At 35.4% G+C, this 21,349-nt stretch overlaps 1 protein-coding gene across 1 annotated transcript in view; it reads left to right on the top strand.

Moving 5' to 3' along the window:
- LOC140160799 (guanylate cyclase soluble subunit alpha-2-like) overlaps nucleotides 1–21,349 on the top strand; it is a 175,473-nt gene that overhangs the window by 129,689 nt on the left and 24,435 nt on the right. The window contains 2 exon segments of the mRNA XM_072184108.1: nucleotides 4,840–5,012; nucleotides 6,262–6,804. Coding sequence (XP_072040209.1) covers nucleotides 4,840–5,012; nucleotides 6,262–6,804 — 716 coding nt within the window.

Below are 21,349 nucleotides of genomic sequence, written 5' to 3'. Positions count from 1 at the left end.
TAGCAGGGCGCCCTCGAAGCTGAAAGTTACAATTAGGTAGCGCGCACATTTACCAAATACCGATGCCATGCGGTGAATTTTGGTAATACTTCAACAAAATGTCATATAATGACAGCAAATATACCACTTTGAAGCATCAAATCCCAAAATATACTTTTTGATATATAATATGGTCAATTTCGGTGATTTTAAAGCAGCCTTTTCAGATGCCACATAAACAAATAGTTCCTCGTCGTATTTTCATTAATCGCCCAAGCCTTTAACTGGTATATAACTCTAAGAATCGCTAGTCTGAAAGTTTGCTAGTATCCTTACTCTAACCCTAAACATATCCCTGGAGGTTAGTGAATTTTTTTTTGGACCAGCGAACATTAACGAATCTTGTAGCTGGCCACTAGCGGTTCATAAACACATTTTCACTTTCAACCTCATATATTCCAAAATCTCAAAAAGTACAAATTTACCTGGTTCCTGGTTTCGTGGTAACGGGTCACATAATGCAAACTGGACAAGTGACAAAAAATGATAACATGTCCACACCTGTCTTGACTGTCATCCATCCGTGGTCCGGTTCGTAATTCAATTGAGCTTAAATGCTGATGGATATATTTCAAGATATTTTAGTAACTTTATAATATCTATTTATACTATCTGAGTTTTTAAGGTTTGTGTTGTCCAATATACAGAGAAGTGTAGCGTCTTGAACACGATCATGTGTGATTCTGGTGTAGAAAATGGTATTTAAAAAGCTATATTGTAACAATCATTTCTCTCAAAATCTAGGTTTTTACGCGATTACAAAATACCTTGGTAAACTAAAATACCCTGAGAAAACCTCAGGTCCAGACCAATGAATCACGAGGTTGGATTAATAAAACAAAATATGAATAAAAGTAAAACTGCAATTTTGTTGATTCATAATACGATGCACCACCAGCGGTTGCTGGGGAGAGGCCAAAATACACAGTGCATCATGGGAGAAAATCGACATTTAAAGCACGAGTAATACGGATACAGATGCATTTTCTATCCATTGATCACACGGAATCATTGGTAGAGCTATTTTCAACATTTTTATCAACACACTTGCATGGCATGAAAATCCAATGGTTGCTAGAATGGCGATGTTGACCCTGGGAGTCAAAAATTGGACTGGCATAAGCAACCGCTGGCGGCGCATCGCATTGTGAATCGCGAGAATTGTTTTATATTTTTTACACTGTGACCTTGGTTTCCTGTTGGGTTTTAACAAATCACAGTGCGCGATTTTGAATAATTGGTCGTGAGGGTTTACAAAGTTTATAAAGAGTCCATTTAAATGTGTATGTCCATATATTAATAGGAAGAACCCCATTCTGGGCGCAACAAAAACAACATAATACGAGAGGCTAAAATATTGCGCTATACAAAACATGATCTGTCCTAAAAATGAACAGTTTACATTGAACGCATTTGACATTATCTTGGGGGTTAGGTTGCGGACAGTCTGTATTTAATATATTGAACGGAACATGGAGAATTGATAATGGATGAATCTACACGGTAGGCTGAATTCGCATTAAAACACATTCATGTGATACGTTTCTACGTGATATCTTCTTGTGCACGCAGAGCGCCCTACTCATACACGGCATCGCACCATGAGCACCCTACACCCCCCCCCCCTACGCACACCAGGATACATGTGCGGTACCTGAATATGGGGTACTGTGTGGGGGTGCGTGTACGTTCCAGATACTCTTGTGGAAACCTCCTTGTGGGGTCCTGAAATTTCCTTGTGGGATCCTAATATACTTACCATAGTATTCTTGTGAGGTACATAATTATAAGCAAGCACGCACGAAATTTCCTTGTGGGGAACAGTTTTTGTGCTTATTTTCACACAGGGACTACATACACCCCCTATGGTGTATCTCTAAAAATGTCATTTTTGAGGCTTTCATGCCATATGGGTCCGTTGATGTACTTTAACCCTTTGGGGTTTTATACCCCACAGTGTGAAAGTTCCCCACAATGGGTATGTGGTACGTACCCAATACCCCCACAAGAATGCTGGCACGCGTGCACCCCAACGCACTTACAAAACACGCTCACTACGCCAACATTTCCCGGATTCGAGTGCCCTGTAAACACTCTGTGTTATCATCCCGCATTGATGGGTTTAATGCTGATCCGTGTGAAGACACCCAATGTTTTATTTAATATTTCCACAGTGTTGCGTCCCCGTGTAAATTGCTTTTGACATTATAATGATTTTGATCCCTCCAGGCACAACAATCACATGCGCACTTTGCATGAATGCTTAAACCGATTCTGGTAACTTATTGCATATATTCTACTCCAAGATAGCTGGTCAGAACACTTGTCGAATTCTTTTAGGTAACTCCAGGGTAATTATATCATGGTCGGTAACAGCGCTATACAGTCGGTAAAACAATTAAAGTACCAGTTAGGTTTTACGCCTGTATATCATAAACAAAGACAGATATGTCATAATTAGAACCAGCAGGCAATAGCTAGGATTGAAGACCTCATTCGTTGAAATCGGTCAAAAAATAAAGGTACGATGATCCAAAAACCCAAGGAAGATGCCAATTCAAAAGTTGCAGTTTGCTCCATTGCATGCCCTATTGATTTGTACACAAAGCGTTCTCGAGGAAGATAACTAGCGTAAGGGAACAAACCAAAAGATCGATGACGTCCTATAAAATGTAACTGGTTTCGTTTAGAGGGGAGGGGGTAAATATACTCGATTACGTTTGTACAAAAACATCGGTCTGAAAAAATGTGTCATTATTATTATTATGTCAAAATTGTCAACATTTTATTATTACGTTTCTGGCAGGGAGGGAGGGGGTCGGTTGAGAAACGAAACCAGTTACGTTTAAAGGACGTCATCGATCTTTTGGTTTGTTCCCTAATGCTTCGTTTGATTAGCACATTAACACTAGCACCGTTCTTTTCATTGAATAGAACATAAAAATTCAACTTTTGATTTCGTTACTTTCTTGGGTTTTAGATCAACATTTCTTTAATTCTCAACTATTTTCAACAACTGAGACCTTAAATCAGAGCTAAAGAATACAGGTACTGGATGTTTGGTTTAGTTTTGACATATCTGTCTTTGCTTAGGATATACAAGGGTGAACATAACTGGTACCTTAATTCGGTTGCGCGCTGTATAATAACCGACATTTTACAATGATTGATTGGCACATTACTGTTGCGCATGTTTAGCATCATATAATAGACAGAGATTTATTAATATGGAATTATATTGACGTATATTTTGCTCATGCTGTAGATTTGATTGATCTTTACGCAATTAAATATTTTTTATGCGATTGTACCTATTTAAGGCGAGTTGTATAGCACGGGCCATATTGCAGGTTTTAGCCGTTTAACTAAATAACTACAGCGCGGTTCTTGATTTAAGGCCAATAAATATATCACGTTTTGGATGTTTCCCACGTCCCTCCCAAAAATACCATACTCATGGGGCGAAAATTACACCCTTGTAATAAGTCTTGTGATCTCCGTTACAGAACCCATACCATTCCTCTTATGTATCCACTTTATTTATCTCAATATTTGTGTGCAAACTCCACCAGGTCATGCTCCCCACCGACCCGCCTTAAGACCAAACATTTCTTCCACAGCATCATCCCCCACTTTTCTCAAAAAAAGTTGAAATTTTTATATCACTGGAAACCTCTGGCTACATAATGTTTATGTACAAAACATTTGTTGCAGATTAATTCGTTTAGTAAATATATCGTGAAATTTTAATTTCGTTCTGGTATACCTGAACGAAATTATAACACATTGTCTATGGAGCAGTGTAATACACATAATCATGCATAACTTGCAAACACAAAATCAGAATCAACTGAAATTTTGGGAATAAGCTTTTTTCGTGGATATCTACTGAAAAATATCATAAATACATGATACACACATTGTCTTTATCATGTCTAACAATGATAATTCCAGTGATCAGAGGGGGGGGGGGCAGAAATATTGAATAAAACACAACTTGAACAATGAAAGTCGCACCGGAAGCTTCGTAACTTTTCCCCATTTTTATATGAAAAACTGCATATACAATGCACAAGGTATAGAATTGCTTTTAATACCACAACTTTTGTTACGTATTAACATTTCTATATCACAAAAGCCAAAAATACTTCAACAATTGGGTAATGATAATTGAAATGTTAATAATTGAAAAGTTTTGATTTGCGTGATTAGAAAAGAATAATTGTTATTTATTATACTATGCATAACTGTTAATTTGTAGTTGGTACACATCCAAGAAAATGAAAGCTTACGAATTTGAATTTTACCGTGAAATAAATATACAAATTGAATATGGGAATAAAAAGTATTAAGAAGATGAAGATTGCATCCATTTAAATTAAGTTGAATACCAATTAGATACAAAACTAAAAGCTTATTGTTAGCCGTAATTGCACGTAAGACAACTCTTACAACATGCAGCTTATTGCGTCAAATCCTTCGCGATATAATGTTCTTAAAAGCTCACGAGATAGAGCATTAATACATGAGAAGTCATGCATTCTTATTCAATGTTTTATTAACATAAGTAAAAACACAAATTGAAACTTTATAGATTACAGATGTTCCACAAACTTTCCTTTATTTGACTTGTTAAGTTTTTACTATTAGAGGGTTTCTTTTTTTAAGTTTTAAAAAGTTTTCTACACAGATTTTTGAATTTCAAAATAATTCATTTACGGGATAATGTACTTCAAGGTTTTAGTCAAATGTGTTACTGCTCTCAATATTAAACCATAATGTTTGGATTGTTTTTCACAGGTGTTGAATACCATAAACTCATGGAAGGATTTGGTGAGGAATTCTTTTGCCTGTGTTTTGAGAGATATGGCAGCGTACTTAGTGCTTTGGGCGGTTCTCTTCCGGATTTTTATAGCAATTTGGATGGACTTTATGGACATATCTTATCTCTGGGGATTGTGGTCGGTGGAAAGGTGAGATTATTATTTTGTAACATGCTTAGAAAAAATTTCAACAGATTGGAATGAATTCATTTCAAAAATAAAATGGAGTTGCAACGCTTTTAAATTTTGGTGACATTTCAATAATGTCCACTAGTAAATGAGCCCCATTGACTTTCTGTACAAAGAGGGTCCAGGAAAACATAATTTTCATGACTTGAGAACAACTCAGCTCTTCAAAACTTACACTTTCTGCAAGTTAAATTGATAGATAGAGACAACCAGTGCCGAGAAAACATACGGAGACTAGTGACTTTTTACTATAAAATTGCCAACTAGATCACCCTATAGGCCATACAGCCTACGCCAGCTCACAAATTACCCGGTGTTTCTGAAATGTAACACATTTTGAAAGCTCAGCCAAATCTTCATGTAAAGTCGGATCCTGCTCATTTTTCATAGAAAATCTAATACCCAAACCTAAATGAGGATTAAATATGAATCAGGGCTTAATTGTTAGTTTATAAGCCTTTACTTTAAGTGTTATGCCACTTTGCCACTTTTCGAAACACTGGTTTTTCCTCTAAAGGGTATAGGAGATTCCTATTTACAGGTGTGCACTCTTAAAAGTTTGAACGTCTTCTTTAATTTTATTACCTTTCATCTTTAAATTGCACCTTTTTTTCTCCCAAAAACCTGGACCCCCCTTTGATTAACAATATCCCATTGTACCAGTGCATTAAGAAACTACTTTTTCATGGAGATCCAGAAACAGGAAAGTTTACCATGATTGCAACATTTCCTGTACCCTAAGCCGCCGCTATTAACAATATCCCAATATTACCAGTGCATTAAGAAACCTTGATTGCAACATTTCCTGTACGCTAGCTTCTTATCCCATGATTGAAATGGCTAATTAATATAATTATGACTATTAAGCCAAATCGGCATTGGAAGTTTACAATGCATTGTGCGACAGTTTTTGCCGTTTTGGGACACTTTGCCCTCTGACCTATTTGGGAAATTTCAGAATAATTGATTTTTGTGCGTACAAAATATAATCTAAAATGTTTTACAAGAATGAAAACAAAGCAAAAAAAACCCCATTGTTATTGCATAAATTAATTTATTTAATAACATTTAGATAATAGTCAATTAATTAATAATAATTACAGTTATTTCCCCGATATATCAGAGGTCAAAGTGTCCCAAACCTGCTCTCAAAAACTGGAAGTTACAATGGCGATTGGGCTTATCAAATCTTTTATCTCTTACTTTCCAGTTGCCTTCATATAGATGTTCGACAAACGACGACGGGAAAACAATGCTTTACTATTACACAGACAGCACGTGTCTGGCCTTAAGTATGATTGGACAAATACGTATGGCATCTATTTTGTTGTTTGACTCTTTTGTTGAAGTACACATAAGGCATGAAGCTGGTACAGAACACAGTAGTAACTTGTATGATATCAAGCCCTTACTAGAAGGAGCATCTATCCATCTGCACGAAATGCCTGAAGAAAAACCTCTCTACCTGTCTCATAGGTTTGAGGACTCTAAAATAAGTGTGTCAACGTTTTGCACAGCTTGTCCATTTCACCTGATGGTAAATAGACAAATGAAAATTGTCCAAGTTGGAGATACTGTTATAAGAATGATGGGTGCACCCAGCAATGGACTCGGGTTCAATTCCTACTTTCGAATCCTGGCTCCTTTTGAAGGTACCGCCACATTTGATAAGATTTTAGCCAACATCAATAAGCTATTTTCAATGGAAACCACCGGAGCTGGAATCAACAGAACGGCTGCAGAAAAACGGAGGGTGAGTATTGTGTTTGATGATCTAGTAATAAATATTTTATGTATAAATAAATTAATTAATTAATTAATTAATTAATTAATTAATTAATTAATTAATTAATTAATTAATTAATTAATTAATTAATTAATTAATTAATTAATTAATTAATTAATTAAATTAATTAATAAATAAATAAAAAATAAAATGACCATATAAGTACCTAAGTAGATAGATGAATATATGAATAAATAATTAGATAGATAAAAGGGTAACACTATACTAGCGACTTTATGATTGATTGATAATTTTGACCACCAATTGTTATCAGTTGTTAATTGATACCAAAACCGTAACAAATAGGGTTGACTTGTCTTTGTATAGTAACAATTTGTAAATCAAACATTTGACCTGTGCCACCATCACAGGCTGCAATTTCTAGTATCCTAGGGAAAACCAGACCACGGCCAGATGGTAACATTAGTAGGTTTATTTCAACTTGAAGGCATGGATAGTATTGCAAATATAGGCTAACTTTCCCCTGGGCCATCCAATATGTCATAAATTCGTAGGATTACAACTGGTATATACTGGTCAGTTCATACTTTCCACATCTGTTGTTTCTAGCTGTGGCATCTATTTACATTTTACCTATTTATTTACATTTATGATTATACACAGCTAACATTAACTAATAACCCTCCCTAACCCCACATAGAGTCGATCCCGAGCACTTCGAATGAAAATATTTTCGAAAAGATCAAGTTTAAAAAAGATTAAATTTAAAACAAAATCAAAATAAAACCAACAAAATAGTTATTGAAATAGTATTCTTACAGATACAAAGGCAGTTTCTAGTGGGTTACTTATTGGTTTCATAGAAACGATGGGTTTGTAAATAAGAAGACGAGGCGTGTAATAATAAATTGTTAAAGAACTATTTACGACAAACAAGAACACGGAAGTTGCTACCTGAGAAAGGGAAACGATACCGCGAATTCATTGTTTAAAGGGGAATATTGGAATGTCATCTTTCCCTGGCCATCCAATATGATATGAATTAGAAGGACTACAACTGGTATCTGCTGCTCAGTTTATACTCCTATTTCCACATCTGTTATGTGTATGTGCGCCTTTAAGCAAGGTTACACCATAGAATGGTTAGTTCACAGTCACAGCAGAGTATAAGGAAATATTTGATGGGGATTTCGGAGCATATAGGAGAAAAGTCCTAAATTAAATAACGATCTTGCAAAGAAGGAAAAAAGACAAATAAGAAAAAACGTAAACCAGCCTCAGACAATACTAAAGTAAAGACAAAATCAAATGTTGAAAATACACGATTTCTTAAAGAGGGTTCTTACTTGGGGAGATATAAAAGGCAAATGAAGTTGATGTATAATGAGCTAGCTCCCGGTACACTTTATGGGAGCTAAATTATACGAATGCTCTTATGTAGGACTTTGTATAGCTTACACTTTATCACGTAGATCACGTGATCGATGAAGCTTCTTGTGTCCTACGGCACATTTTGATCAAACTCGCTTAGTATGAATTATGCATCCCGGTTGTAAAAACGTCTTGACTTAGTTACGTAAATTCCCAAGCCTTGAATAGATCACAATCATGGTTTCAACAATCCAAACAGATCAATTATTTCGGTTTATTTTGAACAAATTTACTGTGTCTTGAATTCGCTGCTTTCCAATTGTTATAACAACTTATTGTTGATTGCCTGATGCCAAATGCGCTGTATGACATCACAAGAAACATAACCATGTTTGACAACTAAAAGCTTATATCATGACATCCTATGATGTAACTCTTTTCCGTCACAAGTTGTCAAACCACTTAAAAACATCCTCAAAACCAAATCTACCGTTTCATTTATGGTCATTATCGCTTCCAGATATAGTGTAACGTACATTTTCATAATCTGCCTCTAGGAGGCAATTATTCTGTCAGTTTGTATTTTGTAATTGGTATAACAACCTGGTGATTTTTGGTCAGTTGTCGCAGACAGCTGAATCACCAAGCGCAGCCAGCGGCCATATTGGGCATTCTGGAGATTTTCCCGAGCTGTTCATCTGCCGTAGTTCTTGTAGTTTTAACCGACTTTTTATGAACGGGAAAACACACTAGGATCTGCCAGCACACATGTTTTTAACTTTTGAATGTGTTGGGTTTTACGATTCATACTTTATTATATCAGGTGATATTTTGAGCTATAAGTGATTAATTGGGGTCATTGAAATAAGGCATTGGAAATCAGATAATTTTGAGTTAAAGGTATGACCTAATTAGGTTAGGGGATGAAAAGAAAGAGGAGAAACAGGGAAAGGGAAATGGGTGACAGAAAGAAGAAGAGAGAAAAAGGGAAAGAGAGGAAATAATTCTATTCCTGGTTTTACTTGTAGCAATATACTACTATCCTACATCCTAAATGCGTGCTAAGTGCTCTAAGTAATACTGAAATATATTAAATATGTGTGCTAAGCATAAAAGAATCTATAGCAAGGAGGTCCCTAACAAGGAAAATTTACCTTGATTACAGTGTTTCCTTTTGAAGTGGTAAATGCATTTATTTTGAAACTGTATTTACAAAGAGAGGTAGGAGATATAAAGAATGATAAAAGAGAGGGAGGGGGGGGGAGAGAGAGAGAGGGAGAGAGAGAATAAGAGGATCGATAGCTGGAAGAGAGATAGACAAGAAGAAGATTGAGAACGAGAGCGATAGAGATAAAGACAGGGAGAGATTGAAAGGAATAGTCTCAAAGGGACATTTACAACATAATGCCAATTGAGGATAATGTCACATAGAATGACAAGGAAGGAGGGCATAAGGTTTTGAGAGAATGCAAAGGTGATTCTAGTTTAGTTTAATAATAAATAAACTCGTATAAACATGATGCGTCTTAAGATAGGAGGACTTTACATGTCTTATAGGAGTGTGCGTGATTAAAATCAAGTCAACGGATTTTCTTACAAATACGAATGGCGGGAAGGGTATTCTTCCTAATTTGTAATGGAAACTGTTCATTGAACTGCAAAAAGGGCAACTTTGGGGGCATGACCATACATCTGCTTTATACAACCGCGTAGCTTTATCGTACTGTATATTGGCCATCTATCGTTTGCAATGTCAATTTTCGTTATTCAACAAATAAGGAATTACGAAACATGCTAGACACTCACATTTACCTAGGTTGATGACACTTTGTGAGCTTACTTAGGAGTTGGGACATCTATTCCAACGGATATACAATGAATTTATTTTCGGCTTGACAATGGGCAACCTAAATCTTCCTTCAAGGTTTAGAAGTGAATTTTACTCAGGAGAAATAAAAATGCAACTTGGGAATGTGCTGACGCATACTTTAGTACACATAAGATACGCTTCCTCCAAACAAGCCACGAACCTGCACGACCAAAGCAACTTAAAGAAGGAGCTAGATTATATGTTGTTTAGTCACATCCTTCTAATTTACACATCGATTTCAGTTGACGGGAGCTCATTGTAGAAATTAGGTACTTTACGGATCCCTTAGGTTACAACCAACTCGACCCTTTCGATAGCGATAACTCGGTTTTCATTTGAATATCCTAAAGGGTTGTTTATTGTAAGCCATCCAATGAAAACACAAATGTTGCAACTCAACATTCCAATATTGAATCGTATGGCAATTCCTTTGCTATTTTTTGGATTAATAAGTTTATTATGCTCACTCATCCAGGTAAAGGATATGCAGCATTTAATTTCGAAAAGTTAGATTTACAATATGTGACAGCTTGAAGGCGGATTTATTGAAGCGCTTCGGTGCAAAGCGTATTCAAATTTCAAAACATTAAGGGTGGTGATAACCTTCTTTAACCTTAAGTGTTCGCTAGATTTCTTAAGAGGTTACCAAAGTTCACCAAATGGGATTTAACTGAAATAAAGATGCGATATTTCGTCAAATTGTCAATAACAATGATTTGTCACTGCATGTTACTTTGAGGCTTGTGTATAACCTATTTCAACTTGTCGGAGCAAGTTTCTCTCATTTTGAAACGCGGATGCTTTTAAAAGAGAAAGCAAGCTCGACAGTTGAGGAAAATAATGCGCAAAGATACGAGGAAATAAAGTTGCTAACAGCCACTATCGCATCTCATAATCAATAAATAACTGAAACCTAAAACTTATTGACAATACAAATTGTAAAGAAGTGCATTTTTCGATTCGACACAATTCACGATAGTGTTATTCAATGGCATGGAGCCTCCCATGAGATTGAACTAAAATGCCCTCCTGTACCGCCTCTCAAATAATGTAACAATAAAGGTTTTATGCAGGGCTCTAGCGTCACGTTAACGCTTATTCTTTTGTTTATAACTTTTCATTATTTCATTTCATTATATCATTAAGGTTACGCGTTTCACCTTAACTAAACTTTGAACATCAATATAGAAGTATAGAGCAATGTTCATAATATATCTTTACCAACTTCTGCTTTAACAATTTTAACTGGTACGATTGATTAGATTAAAATATATATTTGACAGATATCTGAATACCTGAATGAGTTGAGGTTCGTGTCTGTATAGGATGAGTCCAAAAGCATTGTGTAATGTGTAATAACATACCAAGTAAATATTACTTATAGGAAGTAATGTTTTATTCCCTTTTGGTGAAATAATGTTATTGAATACATTGGGCTTAAAATAACGATTTATATGTTTATGATTGGATTGTTATAAGTATCTTCAGGACATATAAAAATATTTATTGACAACATAATGAAGGTTTAACAATATACAAGGACCTAGAATACCTATAGTCTATTTGGCTTTGAGTCAATGCCCGCAATGTTACTACGCAACTGCCTCGAGAAAGCTAAACCGGACTATAGTCTTCTTCTGAAAATGTCTTCTTTTTAAATGATCAATCAAAGATCAGTAATTTGTTTATTTGAAAATGAATATCAATAGCCTTTGATGCCATCATAAATAAATAAAAGTCAAGAACCTCTTCAAGGTTTCTTTAAATGTCAAATACATGTGCACAATTGCCTCGCCCGCCAAAGTAAAAACGCCGTATCTTATTGGTTATTTACCAGCAGAAACGTTTGTTTAAAAGCAGAATTATTCAAAATATTCTGTCCAGGGTTAAAAAAAATGGTACAGCATCTGTTATTCGGAATTTGCATATTTGAGAAAGGCAACGTAAAGTTACACCATACAATGTTATCTATAAAGTCGAAAATCAAAAATTTAATAACGATTATTTTGTAAAAAAAGGTGAAAAAAAAAGAAGAAAAAAATTAAACCAACCTCAGACAATACTAAAGTAAAAACAACAAAATCAAGTATTGAAAATACACGGTTTCTTAAGGAGGGTTCTTACTTGTGGAGATTGTAAAAGGCAAAATAAGCTGATGCATAATGAGCTAGCTCCTGGTACTCTTGGTAGACAGCAGTAAAAGCACTCATTATGGGAGGTAAATTATAAGAATTGTGTAGGACTTTGTAATATATGGCTTACACTTTATCACGTAGATCACGTGATCGATGAAGCTTCTTGTGTCCTACGGCACATTTTGATCAAACTCGCTTAGTATGAATTATGCATCCTGGTTGTAAAAACGTCTTGACTTAGTTACGTAAATTCCCAAAACTAGAATAGATCACAATCATGGTTTCAACAATCCAAATAGATCAATCATTTCGGTTTATATTGAATAAAATTACTGTGTGTTGAATTCGCTGCTCTCCAATTGAGGTTATCTGTAATGGTCCCATCACTTTGTGTTTGCGTGTTATAACTTCTTTACGCACTGTTGACTGCATGATGTCAAATGCGCTGTATGACATCACAAGAAACATAACCATGTTTGACAACTAAAAGCTTATATCATGACATCCTATGATGTAACTCATTTTCCCTACACAATTTGTCAAACTTAAAAACATCCTCAAGACCAAATCTACGGTTTAATTTCTGGTCATTATCGCTTCCAGATATAGTGTAACGTACATTGTCATAATCTGCCTCAAGGAGGCAATTATCCTGTCACCTTCTATTCTGTAATTGGGATAACAACCCGGTGATTTGTGGTCACTGGTCGCAGACAGCTGATTCAACAAGCGCAGCTAGCGGTTATATTGGACATTCTGGAGACTTTCCCGATTTGTTCACCTGCCGTAGCTCTTGTACTTTGAGCTGACCTTATGAACGGTAATACACATCAGGATCTGTCAGTACAAAATTTTTTACTCGATATAATTGTACATTAACTGAATGAGCCGAGTACTAGGGTGTTGGGTACAAGGATTCATACTTCCTAATGTAAGATCAAATTTTGAGCTATAATTGTCGAATTCAGGTCATTGAACTACGGCATTAGATCATTTTGAGTTAAATGTATTAAACAATTTGGCTAGACAGGAACATATTGCGTGATTGCTTACGGTCAGTAAAGCAGCTGTCCTCTTTACGTGCAAACATAAGTGGAATCTTGGCTTTGACGTCACATTATGTGCCAAAATATAAAAATTGTGCTTGAAAATGGAATGCGATTTTGAAAATCATTGGAATGTCAAAAACAGTAGTGGATCATTACTGTACTTATTTAGAGATTTACTATCTTTGCTGAATAATATTTTAAAGACTTCCTGGTTTTGTTGAAATGACAAAATAAAAAGGTAACAAACGAGCTATTTATAATGATATATTGTTAGGTAAGAGGGAGGAAAGAAAGAGGATAAATAGGGAAAGAGAAATGGGTGACAGATAGACGAACGCGAAAAAAGAAAGAAAAAATAACTAAACATTGTATATCAGGCTTTACTGATAGCAATTTACTGCTATATCCGTGTAGCATTAAGGAAAGTTATTTTTATTACGCAATAAGAAAAGTCTACGTTGATCGCAACATTTCCTTTATGCGTGCTAAGTGCTAAGTAATATTGAAATATGTGTGCTAAGCATAAAAGAAACTATTTTAGCAAGGAGGTCCCTAACAAGGAAAATTTACCTTGATTGCAGTGTTTCCTTTGTAAGTGCTAAATACATTAAATAATATTGAACATATATGCACAGAGAGGTAGGAGATATCAAATAGAGGAGAGGGAGAGAGAGAGTGAGAGGATCAGGGGCTGGAAGAAAAGCAGACAAGAAGAATATTGAGAACGAGAACGATAAAGACAGTGAGAAATTAAAAGGAATAGTTTCAAAGGGACATATACAACATAATGCGAATTGAGGATAATGTCATACAGAACGAGAAGGAAGGAGGGCATAAGGTTTTGAGAGCATGTATAGGTAATTCGAGTTCAGTTGAATTACTATAAAACTCGTATAAACATGATGCGTCAATAGATAGGAGGACTTTACCGGGCTAATGTCTTATAGGGGTGTGCGTGATTAAAATCAAGTCAATAGTTTTTGTAAAATAAGAATGACAGGAAGGGTATTCTTCTTAATTTGTACTCAAGTGGAAATGAAAACTGTTCATTGAACTGCAAAAATGGCAACAGTGGGACATGACCATATATCTGCTTTATGCAAACGCGTAGCTTTATCGTTCGTTTGCAATGTCACTTTTTAAGGTTGATGCCACTTAGGAGCTGTTCCATCTATTCCAATGGATTTAAAATGAATTCAAGTTCGTCTTAACAATGGGCAACCTAAATCTTCCTTCAAGGTTTGGAAGTGAGTTTTACTCAGGAGAAATGAAACTACAAATTGGGAATGTGCTGACGCATAACTGAGTACTAATAAGATACGCTTCTCCAAACAAGCCACGATCCTGTACGACCAAATCATTCTAAAGAAAGAACTAGATTCTATGTTGTTTAGTCACATCCTTCTAATTTACACATCGATTTCAGTTGACGGGAGCTCATTGTAGAAATTAGGTACTTCACGGATCCCTTAGGTTACAACCAACTCAAACCCTTCCATAGCGATAACTCGGTTTTCATTTGAACATCCTAAAGGCTTGTTTATTGTAAAGCCATCCAATGAAAACACAAATGTTGCAACTCAACATTCCCACATTGAATCGTATGGCAATTCCTTTACTATTTTTTGGATTAATAATTTTATTATGCTCACTCATGCAAAGGAAGGAATATACAGCATTTAATTTCGGAAAGTTAGATTTACAATAGGTGACAGCTTGAAGGCGGATTTATTGAGACGCATCGGTGCAAAGCGTATTCAAATAGGAAAACATGAAGAGCGGTGATAACCTTAGGTGTTCGCTAGATTTCTTTAGAGGTTACCAAAGTTCACCAACTGGGATTTAACTGAAATAAAGATGCGATATTTCGTCAAATTGTCAATAACAATGATTTGTCACTGCGTGTCACTTTGAGGCTTGTGTATAACCTGTTTCACCTTGTCGGAACAAGTGAAACGCGGATGCTTTATAAGAAAAAGGCAAGCTCGACAGTTGAGGAAAATAATGCACAAAGATACGAAGAAATAAAGTTGCTAACAGCCACTATCGCATCTCATAATCAATAAATAACTGAAACCTAAAACTTATTGACAAAATGTAAATTGTAAAGGATTGCATATTTCGATTAGACACAATTCACGATAGTGTTACTCAATGGCATGGAGCCTCCCATGAGATTGAACTAAAATGCCCTCCTGTACCGCCTCTCAACTAATGTTCAGCGGCAAGCGGCATGACAGTATGATACTAGCATTATTCTTGTATTTCATTATATCATTAAGGGTACGCTTTTCACCTTAACTAAACTTTGAACATCAATATACTAGCATAGGGCAATGTTCATATATCTGTACCAATTTTTGCTTTAACAATTTTAACTGGTATGATTGATTAGATTAAAATATATGCGAGAGATATCTGAATACCTAAAATGCTAAAGAAATATTCTTTTGACAACATAATGAATCTGGTAACAACTCTGATGGAAGCTGGTTTATATACATTATGACGTCTTTAGTGTGGGACGATATGTGGCATTACAATGACCTTTTGTTTGCCGCCGAATGGGGTACCTGTTTCTATTCCGCGGAATATGTCTTACCATATTTATGTGGTCAATATTGTTACTAATAACGTCCGACTTACATATGATATTTGAAGATGGAGGTTTGGTGGTCTTTTATCGTCTATTATGACACCGAATTTGGTTAGATCCATTTTCTGGGTCCATTTGCAGAATGATTTTCAATGCAAATTTACACCTAGAAGAATTACCAAAGGGAGTACTATTGAATGTGTATTTCATCATTATCCTTGTGCGTATTTATGCTCAATTTCGGAGAAAAATAGAAATATGATTGAATTAACTAAGATAATTAATAATCACTGATTATGACATCGTCTATCTAAAGTAGATTATGACTTTATGAGTTGAGGTGCATGTCTGTATAGAATGAATCCAAAAGCATTGTGTAATGTGTAATAACATACCAAGTAAATATTACTTATAGGAAGTAATGTTTTATTCCCTTTTGGTGAAATAATGTTATTGAATACATTGGGCTTAAAATAACGATTTCTATGTTTATGATTAAATTCTTATAAATATCTTCAGGACATATAAAATATTTATTGACAACATAACGAAGGTTTAACAATACAAGGACCTAGAATGTCTATAGTCTATTTGGCTTTGAGTCAACGCCCGCTATGTTACTACGCAACTGCCTCGAGAAAGCCAAACCGGACTATAGTCATACTATTGTCTTCTTCTGAAAATGTCTTTTTTTTAAATGATCAATCAAAGATCAGTAATTTGTTTATTTGAAAATGAATATCAATAGCCTTTGATGCCATCATAAATAAATAAAAGTCAAGAGCCTCTTCAAGGTTTTTTTAAATGTCAAATACATGTGCACAATTGCCTCGCCCGCCAAAGTAAAAACACCATATCTAATTGGGTATTTACCAGCAGAAACGTTTGTTTAAAAGCAGAATGATTCAAAATATTCCGTCCAAGGTAAAAAAACGGCACAGCATCTGTTATTCGGAATTTGCATATTTAGAAAGGCAATAGAGTATAGTTGATATACACAAAAGAGTATAGTTGGTGGGAATCAAAAATTTAATAACGATTTTGTAAATAAAGGTGAAAAAAAGACAAGAAAAATTAAACCAACCTCAGACAATACTAAAATAAAGACGACAAAATCAAGTATTGAAAATTCATGATTTCTTAAGGAAGGTTCTTACTTAGGAAGATGATAAAAGGCAAAAGAAGCTGATGCATAATGAGCTAGCTCCCGGTACACTTGGTAGACAGCAGTAAAAGCACTCATTATGGGAGGTAAATTATAAGAATGCTCTTGTGTAGGACTTTGTATGGCTTACACTTTATCACGTAGATCACGTGATCGATGAAGCTTCTTGTGTCCTACGGCACATTTTGATCAAACTCGCTTCTATTAGTATGAATTACGTCTTCTGGTTGTAAAAACGTCTGGACTTAGTTGTGTAAATTCCCAAGCCTAGAATAGATCACAATCATGGTTTCAACAATCCAAACAGATCAATTATTTCGGTTTATTTTGAATAAAATTACTGTGTGTTGAATTCGCTGCTCTCCAATTGAGGTTATCTGTAATGGTCCCATCACTTTGTGTTTGCGTGTTATAACTTCTTTACGCACTGTTGACTGCATGATGTCAAATGCGCTGTATGACATCACAAGAAACATAACCATATTTGACAACTAAAAGCTTATTATCATGACATCCTATGATGTAACTCGTTTTCCCTACACAATTTGTCAAACTTAAAAACATCCTCTAAACCAAATCTAACGTTCATTTCTGGTCATTATCGCTTCCAGATATAGTGTAACGTACATTGTCATAATCTGCCTCAAGGAGGCAATTATTCTATCACCTTCTATTCTGTAATTGGGATAACAACCCGGTGATTTGTGGTCACTGGTCGCAGACAGCTGAATCACCAAGCGCAGCTAGCGGTCATATTGGACATTCTGGAGACTTTCCCGATTTGTTCACCTGCCGCAGCTCTTGTACTTTGAACTGACCTTATGAACGGTAATACACATCAGGATCTGTCAGTACAAAGTTTTTTACTCGATATAATTGTACATTAACTGAATGAGCCGAGTACTAGGGTGTTGGGTACAAGGATTCATACTTCCTAATGTAAGATCAAATTTTGAGCTATAATTGTCGAATTCAGGTCATTGAACTACGGCATTAGATCATTTTGAGTTAAAGGTATTAAACAATTTGGCTAGACAGGAACATATTGCGTGATTGCTTACGGTCAGTAAAGCAGCTGTCCTCTTTACGTGCAAACATAAGTGGAATCTTGGCTTTGACTTAAATAATAATGATTAAAATATTACTTGCTGAGTTGGTATTCTAAGCCAAGTATAAGTGATCGGTCACATTATGTGCCAAAATATAAAAATTGTGCTTGAAAATGGAATGCGATTTTGAAAGTCAATGTCAAAAACAGTAGTGGATCATTACTGTACTTATTTAGAGATTTACTATCTTTGCTGAATAATATTTTAAAGACTTCCTGGTTTTGTTGAAATGACAAAATAAAAAGGTAACAAACGAGCTATTTATAATGATATATTGTTAGGTAAGAGGGAGGGAAAGAAAGAGGATAAATAGGGAAAGAGAAATGGGTGACAGATAGACGAACGCGAAAGAACAAAGAAAAAAATAAGTAAACATTGTATATCAGGCTTTACTGATAGCAATTTACTGCTATATCCGTGTAGCATTAAGGAAAGTTATTTTTATTACGCAATAAGAAAAGTCTACGTTGATCGCAACATTTCCTTTATGCGTGCTAAGTGCTCTAAGTAATATTGAAATATGTGTGCTAAGCATAAAAGAAACTATTTTAGCAAGGAGGTCCCTAACAAGGAAAATTTACCTTGATTGCCGTGTTTCCTTTGTAAGTGCTAAATACATTAAATAATATTGAACATATATGCACAGAGAGGTAGGAGATATCAAATAGAGGGGAGGAGAGAGAGGTGAGAGGATCAGGGGCTGGAAGAAAAGCAGACAAGAAGAATATTGAGAACGAGAACGATAAAGACAGTGAGAAATTAAAAGGAATAGTTTCAAAGGGACATATACAACATAATGCGAATTGAGGATAATGTCATACAGAACGAGAAGGAAGGAGGGCATAAGGTTTTGAGAGCATGTATAGGTAATTCGAGTTCAGTTGAATTACTATAAAACTCGTATAAACATGATGCGTCAACTTTACCGGGCTAATGTCTTAAAGGGGTGTGCGTGATTAAAATCAAGTCAATAGTTTTTGTAAAATAAGAATGACAGGAAGGGTATTCTTCTTAATTTGTACTCAAGTGGAAATGAAAACTGTTCATTGAACTGCAAAAATGGCAACAGTGGGACATGACCATACATCTGCTTTATGCAAACGCGTAGCTTTATCGTTCGTTTGCAATGTCAATTTTTAAGGTTGATGCCACTTAGGAGCTGCTCCATCTATTCCAATGGATTTAAAATGAATTCAAATTCGTCTTAACAATGGGCAACCTAAATCTTCCTTCAAGGTTTGGAAGTGAGTTTTACTCAGGAGAAATGAAACTGCAAATTGGGAATGTGCTGACGCATAACTGAGTACTAATAAGATACGCTTCTCCAAACAAACCACGATCCTGTACGACCAAATCATTCTAAAGAAAGAACTAGATTCTATGTTGTTTAGTCACATCCTTCTAATTTACACATCGATTTCAGTTGACGAGAGCTCATTGTAGAAATTAGGTACTTCACGGATCCCTTAGGTTACAACCAACTCAACCCCTTCCATAGCGATAACTCGGTTTTCATTTGAATATCCTAAAGGGTTGTTTATTGTAAGCCATCCAATGAAAACACAAATGTTGCAACTCAACATTCCCACATTGAATCGTATGGCAATTCCTTTACCATTTTTTGAATTAATAATTATATTATGCGCACTCATCCAGAGTCAGGAATATGCAGCATTTAATTTCGATTTACAATAGGTGACAGCTTGAAGGCGGATTTATTGAGACGCTTCGGTACAAATCTATTCAAATAGGAAAACATGAAGAGCGGTGATAACCTTACATGTTCGCTAGATTTCTTTAGAGGTTACCAAAGTTCACCAAATGGGATTTAACTGAAATAAAGATGCGATATTTCGTCAAATTGTCAATAACAATGATTTGTCACTGCGTGTCACTTTCAGGCTTGTGTATAACCTGTTTCACCTTGTCGGAACAAGTTTCTCTCATTTTGAAACGCGGATGCTTTATAAGAAAAAGGCAAGCTCGACAGTTGAGGAAAATAATGCGCAAAGATACGAGGAAATAAAGTTGCTAACAGCCACTATCGCATCTCATAATCAATAAATAACTGAAACCTAAAACTTATTGACAAAATGTAAATTGTAAAGGATTGCATTTTTCGATTAGACACAATTCATGATAGTGTTACTCAATGGCATGGAGCCTTCCATGAGATGGAATAAAAATGCCCTCCTGTATCGCCTCTCAAATAATGTAACAATAAATGTTTTGTACAAGTCTCTAGTTTCATGTTATTCTTAATGTTCCTCGTATTCTTCGTAGATGTCTTTTGTTTGTAACTTGTAACTTTGTAGCATCAATATACTAGCATAGAGCAGTGTTTATATATCTTTACCAACTAGTATACTTTAATAACTTTATTCGGTATATGTGACGTTACACTGACAACCGCGCCTGTGGTACAATTGATTGGATTCAAATATATATGACAGATCTCGGAATACTTAAAATTCCAAACAAATATTCTTTTGACACCATCATTATGAACATTGTAATATACTTTGATGGATGGAAGCTAGTATACAGTATGACGTCATGTGTATGGGACGATATGCGGTGTACAGTGACCCTAGTTCAGCCGTAAAATAGTTATTGAGCTACCTTATCTATTTTGGGATATGCTGTCCCATATTTATGTAGTCAATATTACCAGCTATTACCAACCAATAACGTCCGACTTACCCATCTTGGCATGGGCATATTGACTTGAAATCCACACTACTCCTGTGGAAGATTTTGAAAATATCTTCCACAGGGGGAGCATGTTGTTCAAATGTAACTGGTCAAGGTTAATCATTTTGAAAACAATGCTCCCTCTGTATTATGGTTTTACGTATATCTTCCACAACTGGAGTGAGTGTTTCAAATGAAAGTTGCCCAACTGTATATTCTAGTTGACATTCATACTCCCTCTGTGGAAGACTTTAGTTCAATCTTCCACAGGGGTAGTGTGGATTTTAAATGAATTAGCCCATTAGGAGATATTTCAGACACAGTTACATTTATTTCAAAAACATTGAGCTATAATACCAAAAAAATATTGGGAAGAAATTTGATTGAAAAACAAATGAAATATGAAGGGGTTTGGCGGTTTTTATCGTCGAATATCACACCATGACATAAAGATGGACATTTTGAAAGCATTTGTTAAAGGCCATTTGAGCTCGTTAAGCAGTTGCCAAATGAATTGCCAATGCAAAAATCAGTACACATCTACCTCACACTTCCCGAGGCA

This window comes from Amphiura filiformis, chromosome 9 (genome assembly GCF_039555335.1).
Source record: "Amphiura filiformis chromosome 9, Afil_fr2py, whole genome shotgun sequence".
Taxonomy (NCBI): Eukaryota; Metazoa; Echinodermata; class Ophiuroidea; order Amphilepidida; family Amphiuridae; genus Amphiura; species Amphiura filiformis.
The sequence above is the reverse complement of the archived record's forward strand: the minus strand, read 5'-3'. Positions and strand labels throughout refer to the sequence as shown.